General features: G+C 38.5%; 3 protein-coding genes across 10 annotated transcripts; all 3 read right to left on the bottom strand.

The window, feature by feature from the left end:
* Positions 1 to 590: 590 nt before the first annotated feature.
* On the bottom strand, positions 591 to 6805 carry LOC116263282 (uncharacterized). Of its 8 annotated transcripts, none has more exons than XM_031642961.2 (8): positions 6633 to 6787; positions 4652 to 4814; positions 4462 to 4567; positions 4277 to 4343; positions 2484 to 2606; positions 2317 to 2400; positions 877 to 963; positions 591 to 794 (listed from the first exon to the last, which is right to left on the bottom strand). In XM_031642961.2, the coding sequence occupies exons 3-8, from the start codon at positions 4527 to 4529 to the stop codon at positions 708 to 710; spliced, it is 516 nt and encodes a 171-aa protein (XP_031498821.1). In that variant the 5' UTR covers positions 4530 to 4567; positions 4652 to 4814; positions 6633 to 6787; the 3' UTR covers positions 591 to 707. The 8 variants fall into 8 exon arrangements, with proteins under 8 accessions (XP_031498821.1, XP_031498820.1, XP_031498822.1 ...); XM_031642960.2 differs by having other exon boundaries at positions 4751 to 4814; XM_031642962.2 differs by lacking the exon at positions 4652 to 4814 and having other exon boundaries at positions 6680 to 6805.
* Positions 6806 to 8999: 2194 nt separating this feature from the next.
* LOC116262322 (protein WEAK CHLOROPLAST MOVEMENT UNDER BLUE LIGHT 1-like) lies at positions 9000 to 13475 on the bottom strand. The gene is made up of 3 exons (XM_031641574.2): positions 13258 to 13475; positions 11411 to 12096; positions 9000 to 11165 (listed from the first exon to the last, which is right to left on the bottom strand). The coding sequence occupies exons 2-3, from the start codon at positions 12062 to 12064 to the stop codon at positions 9324 to 9326; spliced, it is 2496 nt and encodes an 831-aa protein (XP_031497434.1). The 5' UTR covers positions 12065 to 12096; positions 13258 to 13475; the 3' UTR covers positions 9000 to 9323.
* Positions 13476 to 16427: 2952 nt separating this feature from the next.
* Positions 16428 to 22984, bottom strand: LOC116262435 (N-(5'-phosphoribosyl)anthranilate isomerase 1, chloroplastic-like). The gene is made up of 5 exons (XM_031641800.2): positions 22544 to 22984; positions 21107 to 21292; positions 18386 to 18760; positions 18147 to 18313; positions 16428 to 16786 (listed from the first exon to the last, which is right to left on the bottom strand). The coding sequence occupies exons 2-5, from the start codon at positions 21251 to 21253 to the stop codon at positions 16555 to 16557; spliced, it is 921 nt and encodes a 306-aa protein (XP_031497660.1). The 5' UTR covers positions 21254 to 21292; positions 22544 to 22984; the 3' UTR covers positions 16428 to 16554.
* Positions 22985 to 24194: the final 1210 nt, after the last annotated feature.

Here is a 24194-nt window from a genome sequence, read left to right as displayed (position 1 = left end):
TTGAGGTCAAAAAGGTAGGCTGTCATAACCACTCCAATTGATCATACAAATGTGCACAAACTGTTCGTTGCTAATAGACCATAAACAACAAAAGCATGATTTTTTTAGTTATGATGATGTTGCATGTTGCTCACTGAAAATCCACTGCACTCAGAGTTTATGGGGTAGACAACTGCCATTAAGCAATGTGACTCCCATGTATTTCGCTCCTTGTGCAAGCTGAAAATATAGGTGTACAAAGAGCTCATGAGGGAAAATCGTGGTTTCTACCACCTACAATATACTTGCTTCGGGACCTGGCTTGTACCATCATCACTGCACCGTTTGTAGTACAGGAGAATAACACCCCACCGGAATCAAACTGATGACACACCGTTTGAATTTGCATTTCATTTGGTGTTAAAAGCCAATGAAAACTTTGTGCTGCGTGATTCAAAAAGATGCTTCCTAGTAAACAACCTATCTGGATCGCATTGGTCACATTTGATGTACAACAGATCAACAGACATGAAAAGACGGATCCCGCTGGTCGTTTAGTACCTTCATTGGTGTCAAATATTGATAGAATGAATTGTCACTCCAAAGTCGGATTAAAACCAAAACAATGCTTGTTCAGATAAATATTCTACATTTCAATAAATAACTTGGTATTAGAATTACAAAGTGTGGGTTATTGGATACACATGAAAATCAACTGCTCAATGTTTTCACAAGGCATCTCTAACAGCGATACGACAGGTGATAGCATCTGCAAGTGAAGATATCCCCAGCTCCAGGCCAGAAATCTTGTAATGCTGTGGTAAACTCGAGGAATCAGTAGTTATTATCTCAAAGGCAAGGACTAACAAACACCATAAAGTCAAGGACAGCACATACCTTCTGTATCTTGGCCTTGTCTGCTCGTCCTTCCAACTCGTCCAAGTTCATCTCCTTACCAGTAACAAGGTCCTCAATGGCCTTAATCTGCAAATGATAATAACGTTTACAACTTCCATAGTTTTTTCTTATGCTTGGAGTCCCTTTCCCTCCTTTTCTGACTAAGGAACCCTAGGTCATTATTGTTCTACCAACTTGAATGAAAACCGAGAAATCATTGATATACAAGATCAAGCAATATAGTCAACTCATATACAATGTATGCGTCAATAATTTAAAAAGACGTACAAACTTGGAGTTCGTCAAGCAAGAATAATGGTTAAAACAGAACTTGAAATAAAAGGTTCTCCATGTTACCTAGGATCAATTTTCCCCTTGGGATCATTTTGAAAGCATGCTTGATGGGTGCCTTTTGTGGATCAACCTACTCAAGCAGGGCATGCTATCTATATGAAGGAAGCACTAATAGCTCCTCTCAGGCTCTACTCGTCATAGGAGGAGAAAAAAAGAGAAAAAAAAGTGAAGTACAAACTAAGAACTTTGACACCTCCATCAGCAAGAAAAATAAGAAAAAGGAAAATGGAACACATGATAAGAAAAAAAGAAGAAAAAGCAAAGAAAACAACCTTGAATTGGTAATCATCATCACCCCCTTCAGTAAGCAAAATGAGAAACAAGAAAGATAAACACCTATATGCCAACGATCTGTGACTAAGTTGTAGGCCGACCCAAATTTGCTCAATCATAGGAAGGATAAATAAATGGTGCTGCAACAATCAGAATTTCGAGTAAATGGCAACCAACTTTGCAACTCATAGGCCTAATTGCTGATGAGTGCCAAGTGAAAATTCAGACTTCAAGTGGCAGATGACCAAGGAATTGCTTTGCTGCTCATAAAAGCAGTAGGCCACTAATAATGAATATGATCAGCAGACCATTTTGAGGAATTATCAGAATGAGAGATATGATGGGAGATCAAATTGGAAGAGTTTATTTGATGGTTGGTGAAGAGTATGGGCAAACTTTAGTTCTTCGTAATTACACTACCATAGGATACTTGTTATTGTTTATGTCTTTATCTGCTTAACATTTTCTTAACTCAAGTTACTCAAGTATTTCAGTTAAAGAACAAGTTTTGCTTGGATTAATGAGCTACCGCAGCGACATTGTTCATTGCATGTGCATGATGGAGAGGCGAGTTCATTTATTTGCTTGGTTAAATTCGTGCTCGTGCTCTATTATGCTGCACTGTAGCTGGTGCTTTTTCCAGCTGCAATCCCTTATATAATGTCATATTTTAATTGATAAACTGGGCTAAGAAACTTATTTAGTCTGATTAGAAAATGATTGATCACTTTCCCAAAATTTAATTGATAACCTTGTTGAAAAATAAGTTAGTATGACTAGAAAATCAAAAAATATTCTTCAGACATAACTCACCTCCTCAGGAGAAGCATTAAAACGAGCTGCTAGGACATAGCTGGAACTATCAGAAATACCACATCTTCTCAAGGACTCCGTAATCTAGTAAGAGAACGTTAAAGATAATAACGTTAACAAAAGATTCAATGCAAAATACTGAAAAACAGTTGGACTTCGAAGCATACATGCTTAGACCCTGAGTAGTTATAGACAAGCTCAGAATGAAGCGTTCGGGTGGTCAACGACTCTCTTGTTTTGGCTATAAGTGTCTTCTGTGCTGCAGCAAGAAGAGGAAATGCATCTGGTATCTGTGTCCACCATCATAGAGACCAACATAATTAAATTTGGAGATGTGAATCAAAAGATAGTCCAAAGAAAAGGTAGTCAGTGGAATCTCTACTAGAAAAGTAGGGTACTGATTATTTCAGACATAGTGCTGTTTTCTTTGAAGCAGCAATAATTTTATTTTATATAAGCAGTTACATGAGTAAATCACGTATGCCTAATGTCCAAGCAAGGCTCCATAGTCCCAATCCTTTTTTCCACCCTCTCTCTTCTTCTTCTTTTTTTGGGTGTTATGGCCTAAGCCCACCCTCGCCCGCTCTCTCTATCTGTTCTGCACAAGGGCGCTAGCACATTACTAGTTCAAACTTCAGAGAATGATACAAGAAGCAATAACAATACTTTCTTAATCATGTGATAGGCTCTTGTATACCACTTGGTTATAATTCCAGCAAGCTAACGTCCCAGGCACCTGGCTGATCCACTTGATGGAACCCAGGACGCAATTTTTCTGCCATTTCGAAGGCAATGAATTCTTAAGCTGTCAATTGATTTTATTCTTCATTTTTTTATTTTTTTATTTTTTGGGGAAGAAAAGCATGTTCTTTAGAATTGTAGAAAGTGGAATAACCAAGAATGCTTTGCTACCTAATTAGTCTTGGGAAGCAAGGTACATGAGTACTCCTTAGTGCTGCTGCTATCTGAAAAATTTTACACAACTAAATCTACCAATTATAGAAGAGCTCAACGCACCCCAACAAAATTTTACTGCCGAAATCGTAACACTTGAATTGTCCCAAATGAAAAAATCTCTTTTAAGTCTACAGCAAACATGTAGTCATATGCATAATTGCCACTGACCATTTAATTATATGAATTATGAACTAAGCTGATTAGCATGTAGAAAACAAGACCAAAAATTAAGGAAGTCTGCCATTCTAAGCAATTGCCTTCTGCAGATCACGGTTATATCTCACAGCTGTCTTATAATGAAAACAAATGTTCGTAGCAGGAAATTCATTGCTGATAACCAAACCTCAGTGCAATAAAATTAGAAAAACAAGCCCATCTAGATGATGCGAGAACCATGTAAGAGACTTGGTCCTAGAATAAAAGTAGTTTAGACAAAAGTTTATTTGACGCTAAAAGCCTAAGACCAAGCCTCAAGCATAGTCTTAGTGTCATTCTGAAGGGCTAGGAATGTTTCCACTGGGCTACCTAACAAGAACAATGAAAACATGCTTTGCAGCCAAGGGTGAAAATTCTGGGTCTCAAGAAATTTTTTTAGAAAGAAGAAAGAAAGAAATGAGAAATCCAAGAAGGGAAATTTTCGAATGTTAAGGTATGTTCTCAACCTGTACAAACCTTCACAGACTATACCTTGTACAGAAGCTTTCTCGAGAAACCCAGCAACTAATCATTAAACAGTAACACAAGAATCCAGCTAAAAATTTCCATAAGCTAACCAGAAATTTCAAATGGATTTCTGTATGATGATTTGATAAATATTTTCGAGTCAAAAGACCTCAAAAGAAGCTCAAATGATTTAGAGTTTCTGTTAGAAAAAAATTAACAACATATCCAAGCCACCAAACCTTTTACTGACAAATGATTTTTGTTTTCAAGCATAAATGAATGGCCACTATTAAGCAATAAGACAGATATCCAATACACAAGGATGGCAGATAGTGTGCACCATTGAGGCATCAAGGAATGCTACTTCTGGTTCAAGGGTGCCTTCTTGCATGGCTTTCAGAAGTTCACTACAAAGAAAAATCACATCTTCATTTGGACCAACAATTATAAAAAGAAAAGATAGGGAATATACTACAATAAACATGAAGAGACAGAGGGAGAGAGAAGGCATCTCCGAAAATTTACTTGCTATTTGTAACATCGATGAAAAGGAGAAGGCTTACTGTCCCTCCTACGAGCTTGAATTCCTTCATCTCTATCTCTGAGAACAAAGGAAAAGGGATAGTATTGCCTGAAAAACCAAAGGTTTGGTTGTGTCGAAATGTTAGTTAACTAGATAAGATTGTTACAGGAAAGATTGACTTGGATGAAATACATAGTTGGTCTTCATCTATTGATGGAATCTTAAAAGCATTCCAAAAAGCATCAAAGAGGTCTTCTGTTGACAAGAATTTTTGGGGGACGATATTTTCACCATGACTTGGGGATAATGTTTCCACAATTATGTATGAAACTGTTCTTGGCTCACTGAAGCAATGCTGCAAAGGCATATTGTATTGTGTATCAGTTAGGCCAACCTATATGCCGCATTGTAATGTATCATAAAATTATTTTTTAACTCATAAAAGATAAAAAATAGGAAAAATAATGAGAAAAATATTCTATATAAGTAACTCATTACCAATAATGAATATTCATCGTTCATCATTCATAAGCCATAATAAGTCAACAAGACATTAAGAATAACTTAATAAGTATCAAGTGTTTTACATCACATCAGAACATATATAACTGTTCACTGCCAAATGATGATTGAAAATATGTTTATGATTAATATCATGATACAAGATTATCATCAATTAATACAAATCAGTCTCCCACAAACAAATCTTCCTTCAAACCGACTCTATTATTTCTCAAATTGACAATTTATCACTCAAATCAGCGATTTTTTCTCAAAAAAACACAAGGACCTCCCCTCCCAAAAGTGTTTGGAATGAGGGGGAACAGTAGGTTTTATAATTAAAAAAAGAAAGAAAGAAATAAAAGGGCACCAGGCTCTTTTAAAATGCCCTAACCCTGTATTGTGTAATATGGGCTGTAGCAGGCATGTCACATGATATGGCTGATACACCATCGATACACTTAAAAAAAGTGTATCCAGATTCCAGGGTATATCATATAGGTTTCTTTGACCTATGTGATACATATAACATTGCACTGAAGAACCACCACTAAAGCAGGTCAGCGCTATCACATGTGTATGGATACATGTGCTAGTATGGGTACGCGTGCAGAATACTTTTAAGAACTTGGGTATGAGGGACACAGCCATACATATGTATATATATGTGTATGTATATCTGTGCATATATAATAAAATTTTAAGCAAATAAACATATAAATTCATTGTTTACATTTATAAAACATATATTACTGCACAAAAAATGCTAACATAGATCAAATACATATAAAAGATACAAAAATGTACCAAAAATTACAAAAATTAAATCTGCCGTGTCCAAGCAATGTTCCACACTAGCACCAGAGTTGTGTTGCATCGACATGGGTACTTCTATCTTTTAGAAGCGTTCGTGTTACATGGCAGGTCAGTCATATATTGATGGCTGGAAGGAATTTATCATCTACATTGTAAACTAAATCAGTGTATGAAAGTTTAATATAAATTAAAGCTACCTACGAGGATCATCTTCACAATAAACCAGTATAGTAAGTATTCAATGCATCTAATAGAGTAGCATCCCAATGGCTAATAATTAAAAATCTAGAACTACACTATTTCCAAAATTATGGAATATTATCCTTTAGGATTTCATTGTCTGTTGTCACCATAATTTGCCCCTAAGCTTGATAGACTTTCTATAATTTTTGAAGTTTGCAGTATGTTGACAGGTTATTGTTTATCATTTTTTTCTTGTTTAGAGTCAAGGAATAGCCTCAGATTACAGTCAAGGAATAGCCTCAGATTACAGTCAAGGAATAGCCACAGACAATATTATTGTCGTTAGGTTGTTAGGCGCAGCCGCACAAGAACACTTGTATTGTCCTTAGGCAACAAAAAGGACAGAGAGCCCGTTACCATAAAAATGCCCATAATTTCTCAATGATGAATAAAAAGGACAGGCTGACAGCTAACCAGCAAGAAAGTTCAGAACAGATCACAATAAAACCCCCATACCCACAATCACGATAGGCAAAATTTTTAGGCTTGACGGCCACTACAGGCAAAGCAATTTGCCTCTGGATAAGCAAGATGAAAAGGACGAAGAAGAAGAAGAGATAGAGAGAGAGAGAGAGAGAGAGAGAGAGAGAGAGAGAAGGAGAGAGAGACTCACGCGGCGCCTTATGGAGATTGACAGTGATTCTGCGACAGAGTGTTTACCGTGTTCTAGCGGGGCCACACCGTCGGATGCCGTTGGACGCAGCGAACGGCCCCGAACTGCGCCTGAGTCACTACGGAAGACTGTTCACGAGGGTCTCTCTCGGCTCCCTTATCTCGTAGTCGTAGGGGCTCGGGGCGGCTAGAGCTTGCGGGGCACAGACCTGTATCCACACATTGCGGGACCATATGGCTGGACCCGGATCCATCTACCACTCCAAAGCAAGAACTCCGCCATTGCCTCCGACAATTGCCCTTCTCAATTCTCATGAGCAGCAGAAGCCCATCCAGTCATGGCATTGTCTTCGTCTTCTACTGGTATCTAAGACAAAGCAGATCTTCAGAAGGAAGCAAAAATGGAAACTGAATCTTTCTTGCAACATTCTGTAGAGGGATAACAACATTTCTCACTAGCTCAATCTGTCACTGTCAACAAAGCAGTGCTGCAGCTTTAGATTTGGTTAAGCAACCATAGCAGCAAACTGAAAAGAGTAGAGGAAAGAATCACGACCATCTGTAGCCTGAAACATATGGCAGATAAACTTTGTCGACTGATCAAACAATTGGCAAGAACCATATTCACAAAGTAAGGCAGAGATTTTCTGTACGATTCAATCTGAACAATCTGGAAACCAAATGCAATAAAAATGTCTTCGGTTGTGGATTTGGTTGGGAAGCTACTTTCAAGTTCATATTTGTGTATAGAAGTTCCTAGTTGAAGTTCTCATGGAAGAGTTTAAAAGCATATTAACATCTTCCCCAACACTGAAATTAAACATATTAATCTGAACAGTTGCCAATTTCATAAATCAATTTGTTTTTAATCCATATTTGCCAACAACTCTGTTTTAATCTGTTTGCAATCCTACTTAAAAACAAGAACATGCTCCTCCCAAGTTGGCATGCCTAACGCATCCAGTGAACTTGGTGATTGAAATTCTCTTATTTGAAAAAGAAAAAAATTCATCAACGAGACATGAGCTTCATTTTCAGTAGACAAATTGCAAAAATGGGGGCTTATCATTGCAGATCATGTGAAACTAATTTACAGGTTTTCATATTGTCTATTCAAGTTGGAAATTTCTTTTGGTACTTCTGTATAACAAGAAAGGCTATTTTCATTATCATCTTATTCAGCTTAATTGACCTTTTAACTAGAATTCTGTAACAATAGCAGACTAGTGCTCTTAGATATTACCAATTAATTAGAGACAAAAAGTCAAGGAGGAAACAGTGAACTGTTGTGTTTGTTTGCATGCACGTTCGGTACCGATGGGTGTGAACCCCTTTTTCTCCAAGTGCACATATGGATGTAAAAGGATTGGATTAGAATAAGTACCAGATGTAACTAATTGGACATGACTTAAAATGGGCTTCAAATCAGTGTCAGATTGAGATGTAGAAATGCAAAACGGGATATGAATTCTCTCTCACATGTAAAATGATTTGGTAAGAAAAGTCTTATGTGGTGTCTGAACTTACTGTTGATTGGATTTACACTTCTTATTTTGTCAGACCATTTGAATTCGTCTTGAAATCAGATATTGGATTATATTCAAGCCACTGATATCCCTATATACCTTAAGTCTAATCTTGCTGTGGTATGTTTAGCAGAAGTTAGAAGCTTTTGCCAACAAAAACATGCTAAAAAAAAAGATTAACATTTTTTGACGTGCTGCTTTTAGTTCCTGGAGATTTCCGTTCGTTTCATATGAAATTCAAAGCTTATTCCTTTACTAAAAATTATGATTCATGCGGAAAAGGGATGTCTACTGAACACTTTATTAAATATTTCATTGGTCCTCTACCACGCACATGCGTTCAAGGCATGTCAACTACATGATCTAAAACTTGCCCTTTTTCTAGAAAATAAACTACCTAGATTGTGTTTTTTAAATGTTGTGTATACAAAACACGATAGGATACAGCGGGAGTCCAGTAAAGAATCTGGTATCAATTATAGCAGATATCACATCCTGAAACTGCAAGAAGCCAATTCATGTTACAGTATAAACTTTTACAACAAAAGCTATGTCCAAGAAGCTCCCATGAATACTTCATGGACTGACACTTGGTGGTTACAGGTAGTACACAAATCTATGTTGTGATGCACTTCAACAATGACTGATGCTCCTCCATCAATCATCAGAACCATATATGCACCTCAACAACAGAACCATAATTTTACACCATGAGAAGAATGAAGCAGGTCTTATAACAATAGAACAAATATAATTTACTTGCGAGGCGAAAGCAGCTCTAATTTCCGCCCTTGTGTTTTATGAGTATTGCATATGTAAAACACGATAGAATCCAGTGGGAGTCCAGTAAAGAATATGGTATTAATTATAGCAGGTATCACATCCTGAAACTGCAACAAGCTAATTCATTTTACAGTATAAACTTTTACAACAGAAACTATGACCAGGAAACTCCCATGAATAATTTATGGACTGACACTTATTGCTCACAGGTAGTACACAAATTTATGTTGTGATGCACTTCAACAATGACTGATGCCCCTCCGCCAATCACCAGAACCATATATGCACCTCAACAAGGAACCATAATTTTACACCATGAGAAGAATGAAGCAGGTCTTGTAACAACAGAACAAATATAATTTACTTGCAAGGCCAAAGCAGCTTTAATTGCCTCCCTTTTTCATGCCCATGAACATGACAATCTTGGGGAACAGAGACTTTTTCTTCTTTTTCATATCTGTGTCCGGGGAAGCATTCTCCGTATCAGTTTCCGGTACAAAAACCTTGGAGTCCTGTTCAGCATCGGATTTGCTTACGACCTTCCCCTCAACAGCACCACTAGTTGGGCTGCTACTAATGGGATTTATTACCCCAGAAGCTGACTCCTTTGCTTTCCTTCTCTGCTCGTGCTCTGCTCTCCATTTCCTTAGTTCCTGTTCCACCCCCAATTTGCCTTCCTTCGCGCGTTCAGCCTTCTCTTTTGCCACCCGCAGTGCCTCTCTCTTTGCTGTCAACTCACGGCTTGCTGCCTCTAATCTCTCCAAGCTTTTTGACTCGGCCTCTTTGGCTGCATCTATTTCAGATATGGCAGCTGCCACCCTTGCATTGGCAAGCTCCTCAGCTTCATGTGCTTTCTTGCTGAGCTCATAGTACTGTTCAAGAGAAAGAGTCACCCCAGAAGGCTCGCTCTCGGCCGGCATGCTTGAAGCTGTTTCACTTTCATGAAGTGCTTTGATTGCAGCCAAAGCCAGTTTCTCTGAAGCCTGGGCCGCCTCTATCTCCTTCAATGCTGCATGTAGTCGGCTCTCCGTGGTGCTTGCACCTGCTTTGGCGAATTCCGCTTCTTCCTTCACCCTGTGTAAATCCTCCCGTGCAGACTGTGCCAATGATTTAGCCTCATCTGCTTCTTGAGCAGCTTGTTGCAGTGCTTTGGGAAGTTCGACCATACTCTCTCTTACTTCTTTCTCCCTCATTTGAGCTGCTTCAATCTCTGACCTTGTCTTACTGAGTTCTGCTTCTAGGGCAGAGACCGTAACACTTGCTATTCCTTCTCTTTGTCTCATAGTGGCAAATGCGGATTTTTCCCTTTCCAACTCTGCTTTGAGTGACATAGCTGCAACTCTGAGGCATTTCACTTCCTCTTTTGCCTTCTCAATTTTAACCTTGACATCTTCCAGCTCAGTTGTGGTAGAAGACAATGCAGCAAGTGTGGCTCTCTGAGCCTGCTTAGCTTCTTCTAGCTCTGTACTCAGCACTTTTTCTTCTTCAATTTCACAGGTTTCCGACTCCAGTTTAGCTTCCATATAAGCTGCTAATTCGGCCTTCAAATTGAGCAGCAAGGAAGATGCTGTTTCTAATTTTGCCTTCAGATCGTTAGATGCTGAAAGCTGCTCGGTGAGGCTCTGTATTTCTTCATCTGCCATCTTCATTTCTCTCTCCTGCTTGAGGATTTCTTGATCTCTAGCCAACGCAGCAGCAACTCTCTGCTCTTCCGCTTCTAAATGTGAGGAATGGGCCAATTCTAAGGATTCCTTCGTGGTCATCAGTTCCAAAGTAAGGTCCTCAACTGTCTTCTCTAGTTCTTTTGACGCAGATAATGCATCTTCAGCTTTCTTAACAGCTTTGTCCTTCTCTTCCAGCAGGATAAGATACTGACTTTTAAGGACATCCAGTTCATCCTTCACCATCTTCAGCTCAGAAAGCGCAGCTTCATGTCTGGATTTTGCAGCATCCAGTTGAGCTTTTGCAGCAATACTAGCTTCATCTGCAATCCCTTGCTTGATTTCTTCAACCCGCATTTGAGCAAACTTGGAATCTTGCTTTGCTTGTTCTTCTTCAGTATGTGCTTTCTCCAGATCAACTTTTAGTTGTTCGATGAGCCTCTTGGTGCTGTCTAGCTCCTGAAGCACTTGGACCTTCGCATTTTCTGCAATTTCCAGCTCCTTCTTGCATTCAGGAACTTCTTTCTGTACCTTCTCAAGCTCAAGCTCCACAATCTGGCGCCTCTGTATCCAAAAGAAATAAAAACATGCATCCTCAGTTGGTTAATTCTAATGAAAGAGTAGTTATTCCACACAAACATGATACCAAAAGACTTCAACATAAATGTCAAAGTTTGGTTTAAAAACAATACATCTCCCTCGCAATTAAATGTGCTAATAATTGCACCAGAAAACTTGTAAATCTGTTCGTGCAGAATGTGCAGAGAAACAAGTGAAAGTAGAAAAACTAGATTCTGCATGGTGCATACCTCCATTGTCAGCGTTTTATGGGCCTTCCAATCAATAATTCCCCCAAATTTGGTCACAGCTTCTTTGACAGATTCAAAAGGTGCTGCAGTATCAATAAGCGCTCTATGTGCCGCCACCTGTTTCATGCTGCTGAAGGATAGGTTGCACGCTTCTGCAGTTTCAGATGGCCTAATTACAATTTCTTCTTGGGGCAAGCTAGGACTCATCCCAACATCAAAGTCTGCCTTTTCAACGACGGTTTCTTTAGGGCTCAATAACGGCTCCACATTCTGTTCCTGATCATCTGACAAAAGACTATCATCTCCTACCTTTCCAGGTTTTAGCATCTCAGTTTTTTTCTCATGCTTATCATCATCTGAAGCCTCAGTCAGTATAATGCCAGTTAAATCTGACCTTTCTGTGGTAAGTTCCTCGACTAAAGGCTTTGCTTCCACCATAGGTGATGACGACTTTGTTTCATCAAGATCCGCTGCTGCGATACCAGGCACTGCTTGTGAGGATGATGATGCCTCATATTCTTTAACAACAGCTTCCTCGTGCATTTTTGCACCATTAGTTAAAGGAACAGCAGGTGTTGCTAAATGGAGATTTGGATCTTCTTGAGAAGGTAATGAAGGGGGAACGGGGACACCAACGGTCGACCTTTCTTCCATTTACTTAAACTTGTAAATTTAGATCTGTCTGCCTGCAGCTCAGAAGCAATTCAACGAATCACATTGAACGTTACAAGCATTAAACACAGAAAAATGTATATAATATTCTGTTTTCTCACTTTAAATGTCAAAGCACCAGCACAAGCAGGTGTTTCAGCAAAAAAAATACAGGTCGATGAGCATCTTTCATGAGTTGAATAAATACCATTTTCACAGAAACCAAAAGAAAACGATAAAATCGAGAAACGAATGTCATACTCTGTACCATTACTGAAGCTTCGAAAAACAATCTACAGCAACACAAGCACAAACAAGTTTTCAGGAATTAAACAGCACAAAAGCATCAAATAAAAAACAAGAAGCGAAGCACGAGGAGTTCATCAGCCACATCTCAGTGCCAGGAAAAACCAAGCCAAACCAAGACATAAATAACCAGTAAAAACTAGTCATGGCTCTTGAGCAACTACGGGACTCGCTGCAGAACACAAGATTCAACGGATAATTTAGGGAAAAAACTTCAAAGACTGGACTCTCAATTGAATGTTGTAAAAGGTAAAACCACGCGAAAATGAACTCCCCACATGCGCGCAACTTCTTTTCTCCAAACATTCGCAATCATCATCCTTCACCAAGAACCACTTTATTTTTCTGAACCTTTGACGATCATGCTTAAAGCTAACATAAAATAAGTTCCAAAATCTTACATTAGCTGCAAAGAGAACAAAATAAGTGAACCCAAAGTCCAATCAAAGCCAACGCAATTTTCCAGTAAATATACCAGAAACCGAGATGAAACCCCTAAATTTCTGCAAACTCACCGAAACGAATGATCGAAAAGCTCAAATTTCGACCAATTCCATTACCACTTCCTAGACACGATCCCTCCCGAAATTCTCATCCCACCACCGCCCAAAAATCAAACATCACCGTCGAGAAAACCACCAAATTCAGCTCAACGACTCACACCAAAAGAACGGGACATCTCTGCAACCAAACTTGTCATAATTTTCGAGACCTGGTCAAACAACGCTAATCCTCCACCGGAAGACACGACGTAAAGAGGAAAACGTTTTAAGAAAACCAAATTCGGAAACAGCGAGCGAATCAAAAACCTCAATCTTGTCTTGGCATCAACGAAAAACCATAAGCTGAAAAAACATGAAAAATTATAAGAAAGGAAGCTCCAGAGTTACCCGAATTCTTCTCCCACGAAGAGAGAGAGACAGAGAGAGAAAGAGCTGAAAGAAGAGCGAACCCTCCAATACAAGTTCTGGGAGGAACAATCTGAAGGTCGAGGACAACAGAAACGAAGATCGAAAAAATTAAGGAAAAGAAAAGCAAGGAAGAAGAACGAGGGAGCTCAACAACAGTTATCTTCTCAGAACCACTTCCTCCAGCTGACGCTCATTTATTTATTTATTTATCTATTGTCCTTTCATCGTTTAACTCGACTTTCCGGTTTGCTCTTTCGCGGTTTTCGATCAATCATGCTTTTCTTAAATTAATTCTTTATTTGGAAAAAGAAAAATAAATATCGGGGAAGAAACGGTCCGTCGTCTCCGAGCGTTTGACCCCACGATATGAGAACCGAGTGGTGGCTCCGTGGCACGTCAGCACCGCCCAATTACACCTTTTATTTTCCTTTCTCTTTCTTAAAAGGTTGGCAGCCGAAGCTAAATTAGCCTCTCCAACATGAGATAATTGTTCCTGAAAATTTCTTTCGTTCCTATGACATATTGGAATGTGGACCTGGTCAATGTCATTTTTGAGGACATGCTAACACACTTAAATGAGAATTTATAATACATTGGAGATGGAGCTAAGTAGGTCACAATGGTGGATCCGCATGCAAATATATATATATATATATATATATATATATATATATATATATATATATATATATATATATATATATATATATATATATATATATATATATGTGAGAGAGAGAGAGGGATATACAAATATTTTACTATCATATTGTAGTTGGGTTTGCCAATCTTGACCTTCTTTCTATCTAAATTATTTATTATCTTGACATTCTTTCTATCTAAATTATTTATTTTCTGGGCTATGACCAAGAATCTTGCAAGAATTGGACCATTTAATTGCTTAATTTTTTTTATATCATAAGATAAAAATAATCCAAAAATATCCTTCGATTGAACCATGAAGTTTAAAGTTTGCTAAAAGAAAGAAATCGCTTTCTTTTGTAGCCGTTGCCATGTTCTTTTATGCTGCACAAGCTGTACTCTTCTCACTAATGCTGATTGATAACAATGTCCGTTCCCTCTTTTTACTTTCTCACTGTCTTTTTGTTACTCGTTGCTTCTTGATCTTCATGGTTGATGAAGATGAATCTCTCTCACAATTCTGACAGTTTAGGGGACAGTTATTTTAAATGGTACTATTTTTCAAGTGGTCAGAAAACACATTTATTAAATGAATTTGATTGATGTAAGCCACATTGTAGGGCATCCGAGTTTTGAATATCGGCAGATCCAACTTCCAAGATTGGATGCCTCGATTATTGTTTGTACGTTCTTGTTGTCATATTCAAAGAGGGTTCGTCTGGTCTGGGTCGCTGCCGTTGCTGGATCTGACCCAATCCAAGCACACTGTACTTGGTTAACAAGAAAGAATATGGTTTCAAGTAAGCTGCTCGCGAAGCCTTCCCACCTTCCCCTTCCTACTAGGTTTCAGGTTGGTTTAAGACTTAGGTGGACCTTTGGTATACCTGTCAACTAGAGTGTCACATTGCCACTATTTGCAGTCCAAATGGGTAGTGCCTATGAGAATCAAACTAATGATTGAGCTCTCACTATTTGCAGTCCAATTGAATAGTGCCTATGAGAATCAAACTGATGATTGAGCTCTCACCGACCAGCTAGTCCCACCAGCTATGATACTTAGTATCAAACTCTTCGAGTCTGATTCCTTCGAATATGGATCTGAATTGGATCCACTCCCTTCCATATTTGTGGCAGGACACAAATGGTTGGATTTAGGTTTAAGATCTGTTTAGAATGTGATCCGTTTTGAGCCCTAGCCAGAACAAGCTTTTTAAAAAAAGAAGAAAAAAGTCAGACCTCGTATATGAAGTTCTGGCCTTGTGACTGGGGGTCTGAGATCTTCATTTATATATAGTGATACGATCCAGTGTTTATTTACTATCGTGGGTCGATATGGAAGGGCTTTTAGATCATTTCAGATCAGTCGCCAACCTGAAATCCAATGCTATCAGACATACCCTTACCTTTTTTTGAGCATCAATTTTGGTTTTTAAAAGGCTTCTACCAATTCATATCAAAACTCGAAAAGTATCATGAAGTTGTAGACATAATCAAGTTGAGGGGACACCATGATATTAAAGACGCACAAGCATCCCTTGATTGAAGGAGAAGTCTGGGCTCATTCCCGGCCAAACGCCAGGCAAGGAAACAAACTTGCCAAGATGGCCGGTAATGGAGAAACTCAGAGCCATAATTATGGACCAAAGTCCCGTGAGCCACGGTCAAGTCAACCACAACAATTAGAAGACTCTCAACAGACCTCACAGATGAAGCACAGCACTTGGGTGTCAAATTAAAGGTCCCAACAGCCAAAGGACACGACCAAGCCATTATTAGGGCTTTAATTTCCTCAGTTGCTGCCATCTAGCCCGCTCTGGTTCAGTAGGTCTGATCGCGCGTGGAATAGATGGGTCTGAAAGGCGCCGGCAATCCGATATGCTTCTGCACCCACCTTGTCTCAGTGCAGTGTAGAGCGTAGAGACTCCGGTTGAAGAAGCTAAAACATTCACCCCGAAAAATCTTACAACTTTGCACATGATCACCAAGCTTGGAATATTTCGAATACATCATATACTAAGCTTCTTGTCATTCCATCAAAACTTGGGCGTGTTTTTTTACAAAATCTTCATTTTAAAATTGTTATGATATTTCAAAATCTTGGCATGATTGTAAGCATAATTAGAATTTAGGAAACCCTTCAGGACAAAGAGCTGATTAAGTTCACTTAAGCCAAAATCCCATTTAAACACAATGGCGCCATGGTATGAAAAAATACCGTAAACTGCTGACTGCTGCCACTAAACAAGTCATCTGCCTGGTCATAAATTCCGACCGCCATGGTATGAAACAATACCGTAAACTGCTGATTGCTGCCACTAAACAAGTCCTGGTCATAAATTCCGACCGCGTTTCATCTCCCTGCACGCCCTTCCATGTTTGCCAAGGTAAAAATTTCCGTTGGGGCCAAAGAGCATTTCACCCAGCAGGCAGGAAAAATTCAACCAGGTGTTAGTCATCCCTAAGAAGAACTGGTTCTGATTATTTTCCACGCAAGGGCAAGACAAGTCTATCAAAATCAATTCATTCACAATGTTTTTCAGATCTGATGTTGGCAACATTCCGGGGATTCTGTTCGTACATTAACATTGGCAGGTCTAATTCTAGACAATCTTAAGATGCCTTCTGCTTCTGAGACTATGTCATTGAGCACGCAGTCCTTGCGTTTTGCATGAAGGCAGATATTTTTTTCAGGTCTTTCGCAAGTCCATCTGAAGCACATATACCACTGCTCACATCGACCCCTTGAGGTTTCAGAATTTCAATAGCTTGACGAACATTGTCTGGGTTAAGGCCTCCTGCCAACAGCCAGCCGTGCTTACTTTGAATCGAAGGCAGTTTAAACTTTCCCCAGTCAAAACCTTTACCACTGCACGTACGTTGGAGAACACTTAATATAAAATGACATGCCGTGTGTTTATGCATCCTCACATGAAGAAATATGTGGTGCACTTAAATCGGTAACAGATAGCGTTAGTATCAGAAGCACATTAGGCATAAGGGAACAATGAAAGAGCAGCATGTACAGAAATATTGTCATATAACCAATGCGAAACAAACAATTAATTTCTCGTGGAGCATCCGTTAGAAAGAAGACCAAAAGCAGGGACGCATGTACGGAGCACACCAAATGCAACAAAGAATACATCACTCTCAACAAAAAACCAAGGGCAAGTTGATGTCGAAAATTTTGTACCAAACCTGGAACAATCTGTGCGTCCAGGAAAAATGATCAAGAAGATTGATTCTTTCCAGAAGTATAAAACAACAGAATTCTACTGGATGGAAACATAGTCACTCAATATTGATGTTGGACAATTTCAGCATCATGGTAAATGCATGCTGTGATGCAATTAGGTGACAATTTCAGATGCTTCAAGGAAGTTTTACAAACTAAAAAGCACAATACTGGATGAAGAAGTTTGTTATGTACCTATGCACAACTCGGATCATATCTGCTGTTCTTTGTCACAACTTGCACAAATCCACGTGAAGAAAAAGCAATTGACAAATGCACAAGTATTAACTTGTCCAAATAAATAAAACAAAATAATGTGGGTGCATAATATACAAATTAAGAGGCACTTCATTTGTAGAAGCAGAAAAATATTTCTGGAAGGTTCTTTCTGCCAATTATTTCAGTAAACACATGAACATTGCACAAAATTAATAAAATATTAAGACTAAATGCCAGCTGGTAGGAGAAACTTGGATTCAAAGAGGACAGCACTAACTACAGGTTGAGGTATCATGGTAAACCGAAAAAAGATGCTCTGGTTGATGAAAACAAATTTTTGCAACAGCCAATCATGCGAATGAATAATAATTGACTAAAGGACTGGTGTATCTGAATATTTTGCTGTCAAAATCTCAATGGGTTGCCTGACAGATTTTTTTTGCTACTAGAAAGTGTCTCAATCCAATCTTCAAGTTTTCACATGCATGAATGCAAATGCTGCGAACAAGTCCTGCAGTTGCTTGCACATCATATGTAGTAATATCACTAATTTTCAAGTTCATGAATAAAAAACAAACGTGCACAATTTCAGCACAAACTAGGTGCATCATTACAACATATATTATCACTAATTTTCAAGCTCACTATCAAAATAAAGCATATGAATCAAACAATGTGCTACGTGCATCATTGCCCTCAACATTTACAGCTTAAGCAAAAATGCACAATGAAAGCTGAGAAGTATTTCAGAGACCAGAAGAGTACCACAGACCTGCCACCTTGAACACTATCTACCAGAACCCAATCAACTGAAGCAAGGGATTCATCATCTGGCGTTCCTGTTATGAGCTTTCCAGTTTCATCAGCATGCAGAACATATACTACCCGGCACCATTGGAGTAAACAGGGAAGAGCAGCACGTGCACCATCTCCATGTAGCTGCATTCGGTCAGCTGCTGCTCTTGATAATGGGGATTATTATATGTAGAGAGAGGATTTACCAAAATTTACCTGGACAATCTCAATGTCTGATGCATCAGAGTATCTCAATATTGTATCTGAATCCTCATCAACAAATACACCAACTGGCTCTGCCCCGTATTCTCTTGCAGCCTTTGCAATATCTGATGCCACTTGGATTGATACAGAACGTTTTGAATTGGGCCAAATTATCATCCCTATGAAATTAGCACCTGCTTTTGCAGCAATTTCTGCATCCCTGGCAGAAGTAATGCCACACATCTTAACCAATGGAGAATTTGTGTCAAGATTCTCTTCACCAGACCCAACGTGTTGAGCAACTGTTTGCTTGCTTCTCTTCTGCAAATGGCTTCTAATTCTGGTGAGTTGAACTCTTCTGTTTTGAGGTACTATAAAGGCAGCACACTAAAATGCACATCAAGATGGCCTCTCAGATAATGAAATGAGATATGACAGCCCTTATGTGCACCCCAATGCAATAGGATCCAGTATATACACATTCTCAACCACAAAAAGGCAACAAATAAAAGTGCAGATAAAATCTATACAAACTGCACTGGAGATATATAAACAACTGATGAAAGCAACAAAAAAAAGCACATAGGCAATAATTTAAGTCTACAAAATACAACTATGGATATGTTTTCAAACTCTATTGAAAAGTTTGCTATCAAGAAACTGTCACCAGAAAAGGCGATTGCTGCAGGGAATACAAAGTGGTCAGTTAGCAACTTAGCATTCTAAGGATGCAAACCATTTGAAGAAAGACCAGACACTTTCTCATGAAGGATGTTTCCTATGCATTAAGCATGTACATTTATAATACAGTGCAATAATCAAGACACTCTTGCATAATTTACATCTAGAGGTCTTTGAATCCTTCTCAAGATCCCATGTATCTGCCAGATTTAGGTCCTTACTGTCTCAGATTTGATTCCCAAAGTCTTATCATAAATGTAGTCCTCTTGGTTATATACTTATACGCCGTTTCAATAATGAATGTTGTTTGTATTTCTTTACCAATCTATCTTACTTTTACTCATTCCATGTTTATTGTTACTCATTTTTTGCTTTTCGATTATAGGTTCTACCTCTTCATGCATCTTTCTTGCTTCCTTCCAGAATCAACTTTAATATGTCTAACTCCAAACTACTTGTCAACAATCATTTCCTACAGCTTCTCAGCTTTTTATTACTACTCACATCCACTTTGTATGCAGATATTACATTTGTATCACTTCTCTTAATCCTTCCATCCTGTAAGTGACTAACAGAACAAATCAAAAGAATAAAAGAAGCTCCAAACTGGGAAAACAAATTCAGTGCATAGTGCATACTAGACTTGATACTTGCTCTGAGATTACCCAGAAGGTGAAGGGAAAACATTCAGAAAATGCAAAACTGCTGAAAACATGTAGTTTGCAAGGCAAATTCATAAAATAAAAAATAAATATAAATAAAAAGAGGAGCAAAGCAAGAGTGGTAATTGAGAGGCACTGTAAGTCTGTAACAACTAAAAACTCAAACTATTTGCATGAATAAAATCTCTTAAGCAATTTATGAGGGGAAAACCAGAGGTTCACTGGAAAGACAATCTTTGGAAGACAAACTATTGTTTCCTTTGAGCTTCTTAGAAGAATTGAACTTCCAGTCTCACACATAAAGCAAAATACCTATAAAAAGCCTTATGAACATCAAAGGAGAGTCGGTAATAGTAGCTACTTTGGCTGATTAAATTTTCCAAAATTTGGGGTCACATAAACAAAGGAAAAAGACCATTCACCAAATTCAGATGAAGAATCCAAAACCCAAAAATTATAATATTAGCATAACCCAATCCAAGCTTCAATGTGCAGCCTGAGGTGCAATCGCATATGCGGGTGTTGGTAGCAAGGGGAGGCTTGGCAGCCAACGCCTTTCACCACGACAATGCAACCTATCTGCAAATTAATGAACTATATGTACCAATTGAACACACTCATATGTTTAAACCTTCCTCTCTAAAAATTATCATAGGTGCCCGTGAACTCAACAATCGGAAATCAATAATATACCAATAGCTGCCCAAAGGAATCTAGACAAACCAAACAAACAACAAAGCAAGGCATAACCTGAACACTCCATAGTCAGATATAACAAAAGCATCCCAAACTCATTCACTCCAGAAGCATCTGACAGATTAAAATTGTGAAAGCCAACACCAGTTCACCAGCATCTGAAAAGGTATCTATCAGTGAGTTCTACTTCTACATAAAAGAAAAATGTTGTTCACCTATTCTCAAAAAGAATACCCATGCAAACTACACTTTCAACCAGAGTAGACACTAATGAACAACAGATCCATATTGACATGCAGCATCAACAAGACAAGCAACAGAAAGTGCATGTCCCAAATAAAACCCCAAAACTCAAGAACCACAAAAACAGCCAAATTGTTAAAAGAAGGAAGTCCCCCTTCAATTCTGAAAATACCCAAAAAGACAAAAACAAAAGCACACTTCAACCCAGAAAGACGAGGAAGGAAAGAGGAAAGAAAAGCAGAGATAAAATTTGAACAGATACCCAATGAATCTGAAAAGAAATCTGTGGAAAGAAAAGAGATAGAAAAAGTAGAGAACAAATATTCAGATAGTTGCCCAGAAAAGCTCATAATAAATCTAAAAATCCACCTAAACCGGAGCAAATTTCCATTGCCGATGATAATATTGACACCTCAAACTACAAAAAGCTAGTCTCTATTCTCCTTCTCACCTGCCGAAGCCGTGCATCCGATCGGAAGGCAGCCTCCAATTTCCAAGATGGAAGTCTCTTCTGATTGAGGGCCTCATGAGATTGGAGGGAGAACCCTTCACAGAAGTACCTCCATGGTACAGTAGGATTGAAGCCCATCGCGTCCATTTACCAGCAGATTATGAGAGCCTGGCCAAATTACCTGCCCTGTGGACAGTGGTTGAGCCAGAAGTTTTTAGCTGAGGGGCACTAATACATAGTAAATACAAAAAGAAAAACATAAAGTCATGAAAGAATGTAAGCAAGCATGATGAGACACTACTTTGCACTATTAAGCAAGCATGATGAGACACTACTTTGCACTATTATAGAGGTACGCTCACCACTGCCATAACCTTCGAAGCAAGCATTTGAATGGTCCTACTTGCAACAAGTAGATGGACATAAAGAAGAACTAGAACAACACAACGCCTTCTAATTTAAAGTGCTTACCATGTCAAAGTTTACAGCTAGAGGTGAAAATCTAAGTGTTGTTAGTTGTTACTAAAAATCCAGGACATCGTATGCTTTCAGTGGTAAACCTGGGACTTACGGTTTTTCGGTTAAGCAGCATTGCTCACCCAAATCGTAAGGGCATCCCAGATAATTTACCTGGACAATCAGACACGCCCTTAGTTACCTTTGCACATCAAGAACAAGTAGTCCTCATTGTTTTAGAATGTTGTTCTAGTTAATAACAGTTACACAAGCATGTAAAAAATCATATGTTTGTCAGGTCTTTGGTGCTCATACAAAGATGATTACAACAGAAAATATCATCATGAACAGCAGAAAATTACATACCATATATAAAGACAATTACAACGGAGGTAAGAAAAAATCTCACTAAGTAAATCATTAATCGGGGTCGTTAACGTGAAACGTAAACAGCATAAGTGTCAGTCCGTTAAATCAAGTTTCCCACGTTTCATTAAGAGGCAATACATCAGTTGAACACATTTAAAATGATTATGGCCTACGATCATGAAAAACGAAGTTCTAAACATAACTACCAAAAGATAGGTACAGTCAAAGATATATCCAAAAGTGCCTGCAAACAAATGCATAAAATAAGGACATATACAGCTGAAAAACAATGTAAAGGACAAGCAAGAGTTAGGAAGAAAAACCACCAAAAAAATCCCCAAATGGCTAAAATCCCAAATTTAAAATCCTGAAATGGCCAAACGCCCAAATCAAATTGTGCAAATAAAAAACCCTATTTCAAGGAGAAGAAGTGGTTGGGAAGAAAAAGAAAGTTACATGGACAGGAGATTTTGTGCCATTTATTCATGATTTCGAGAAGAGGACTAAATGATTGTCAAAGAGATGATCTGCCCTTTTCAAGAGGGGAGCCAGAGATTTCACAAGCAGATTAGGAGATTTCAAGAGAAAGGCAATAAGGAGATAGGCTCTTACGCGAAAGACAGCTGGTGGGCAACAACGGGAATTTCCTTGTGCGAGAGAGAGAGAGAGAGAGAGAGAGAGAGAGAGAGAGAGTCACGCTGTGGCGATGGTGGGACTCCTCAAGGAGTCAAGAACGTCGGACGATAGCGGCACTCCTCAAGCTCGAAGCTTCACGCCATTGTTTGGAACTGCAATGAAATGAAGCTGCATCGAGACTGAATGAAGCAGCTGCCTGGGTCGGTGACCGGGCTCTGCTTGAATCTCCCGTTAAAATTGAACGGCCCGTGTGGGCAGTCCGCCGGAGGGAATGGACGGAGACGCGGCACGCAGTAGATTCCCGGTACCGCTTAAGGACGAAAAAAAATCGACTCCCGCGCTCATTAGGCTGCAATTTTGGCAGGAGCTGAACGGCCAAGTTGTTATGGTCATCAGTTCAAACGCCAGTGCCGCTTCCTATGAGCGTTTTACCATCGGAGGAATGAAAAAGAACAAGGTAGCGTTTGGATGACCCCATTCAAAAAAAGGTTTTTGCTAAAACTTGGTTTGGAAAAAATCAATTTTCTAATGAATTTTAAAAATCTAATTTTAGCGTTTGGGTAACATTACAACAGCCAGGTTTTCACTTTCACATGGTCTTTGTTTGGATGTAAAAAAAAATAGTTTTTAATGTACCTTTAAAAAATGATTTCAACTGAATGGTAATTGATTTATAATTACACACAATATATATATATATATATATATATATATATATATATATATATATATATATATATATATATATATATATATATACAGAGAGAGAGAGAGAGAGAGAGATCACATAGAATCCTCTTTACTTACATATATTTCCATTGTGTGTTCCAACCGAAACAAATTAGCTAGTCATTTGCAGCATAATAGAACGTCCAAGATCTCTTGCACATGAAAGAACTTTTGAGTAACATATGCTAAACTGCAAAATAATCCTAGATTATACCAGATATTCATTATTAGGTGTCTTAATTGCCTTAAAATTGGTTAAAAAACGTTGTCTTCAGAAAATTGAGTTTTTGAAAAACTCGGTTTTGACAACGCCCAAACAACCCCAAAATAGGGTTTTTAACACAAAACATCTTTTTGTCTGTAAAACCCATTTTGTAGCATGTATCCAAACATGCCCCAAAGGTTTATTTGTAGAAAAATATATACCAAAGCTTAAAATCTACACATGCCTATCTTTCTATTTTTCTCAAAAGCTCAAATCCCATGAATGTATTCCTCAAGATTCAATCTGTAAGAACCATGACATGCTTTGCTTAATTATTATATGTGCACATATCTATTTTCAGATTAATGGCTCAAAATTCTATTAAGTGTTATAGCCATATATGTACCGACACAAACTAATTGATGGGGCCAGATACCTTTAAATCTAACTGTTCTTTTAACTAAAATTAAGCTTTTTAATTGATTAATTAATTATCACAAAGTCATATTTTGCCTCTCATTGTCAAAATCGTTTGAGTTGCAAACTCGAGTGGGTGATGACAAAACTAAAGATGTGATGCTTCCTATGGACAGAAAGAGCTCGACTGGACCTAAGGTTGTGTTTCTTTCACCTCGAGCCTGAGATCCATGGCGGTCTGAGATCACAGGATTTAAGATCAGACCACCCCCACCC

Source organism: Nymphaea colorata, chromosome 10 (genome assembly GCF_008831285.2).
Source record: "Nymphaea colorata isolate Beijing-Zhang1983 chromosome 10, ASM883128v2, whole genome shotgun sequence".
NCBI classification, from domain to species: Eukaryota; Viridiplantae; Streptophyta; class Magnoliopsida; order Nymphaeales; family Nymphaeaceae; genus Nymphaea; species Nymphaea colorata.
This window is presented reverse-complemented; position numbering and strand designations above follow the sequence as displayed.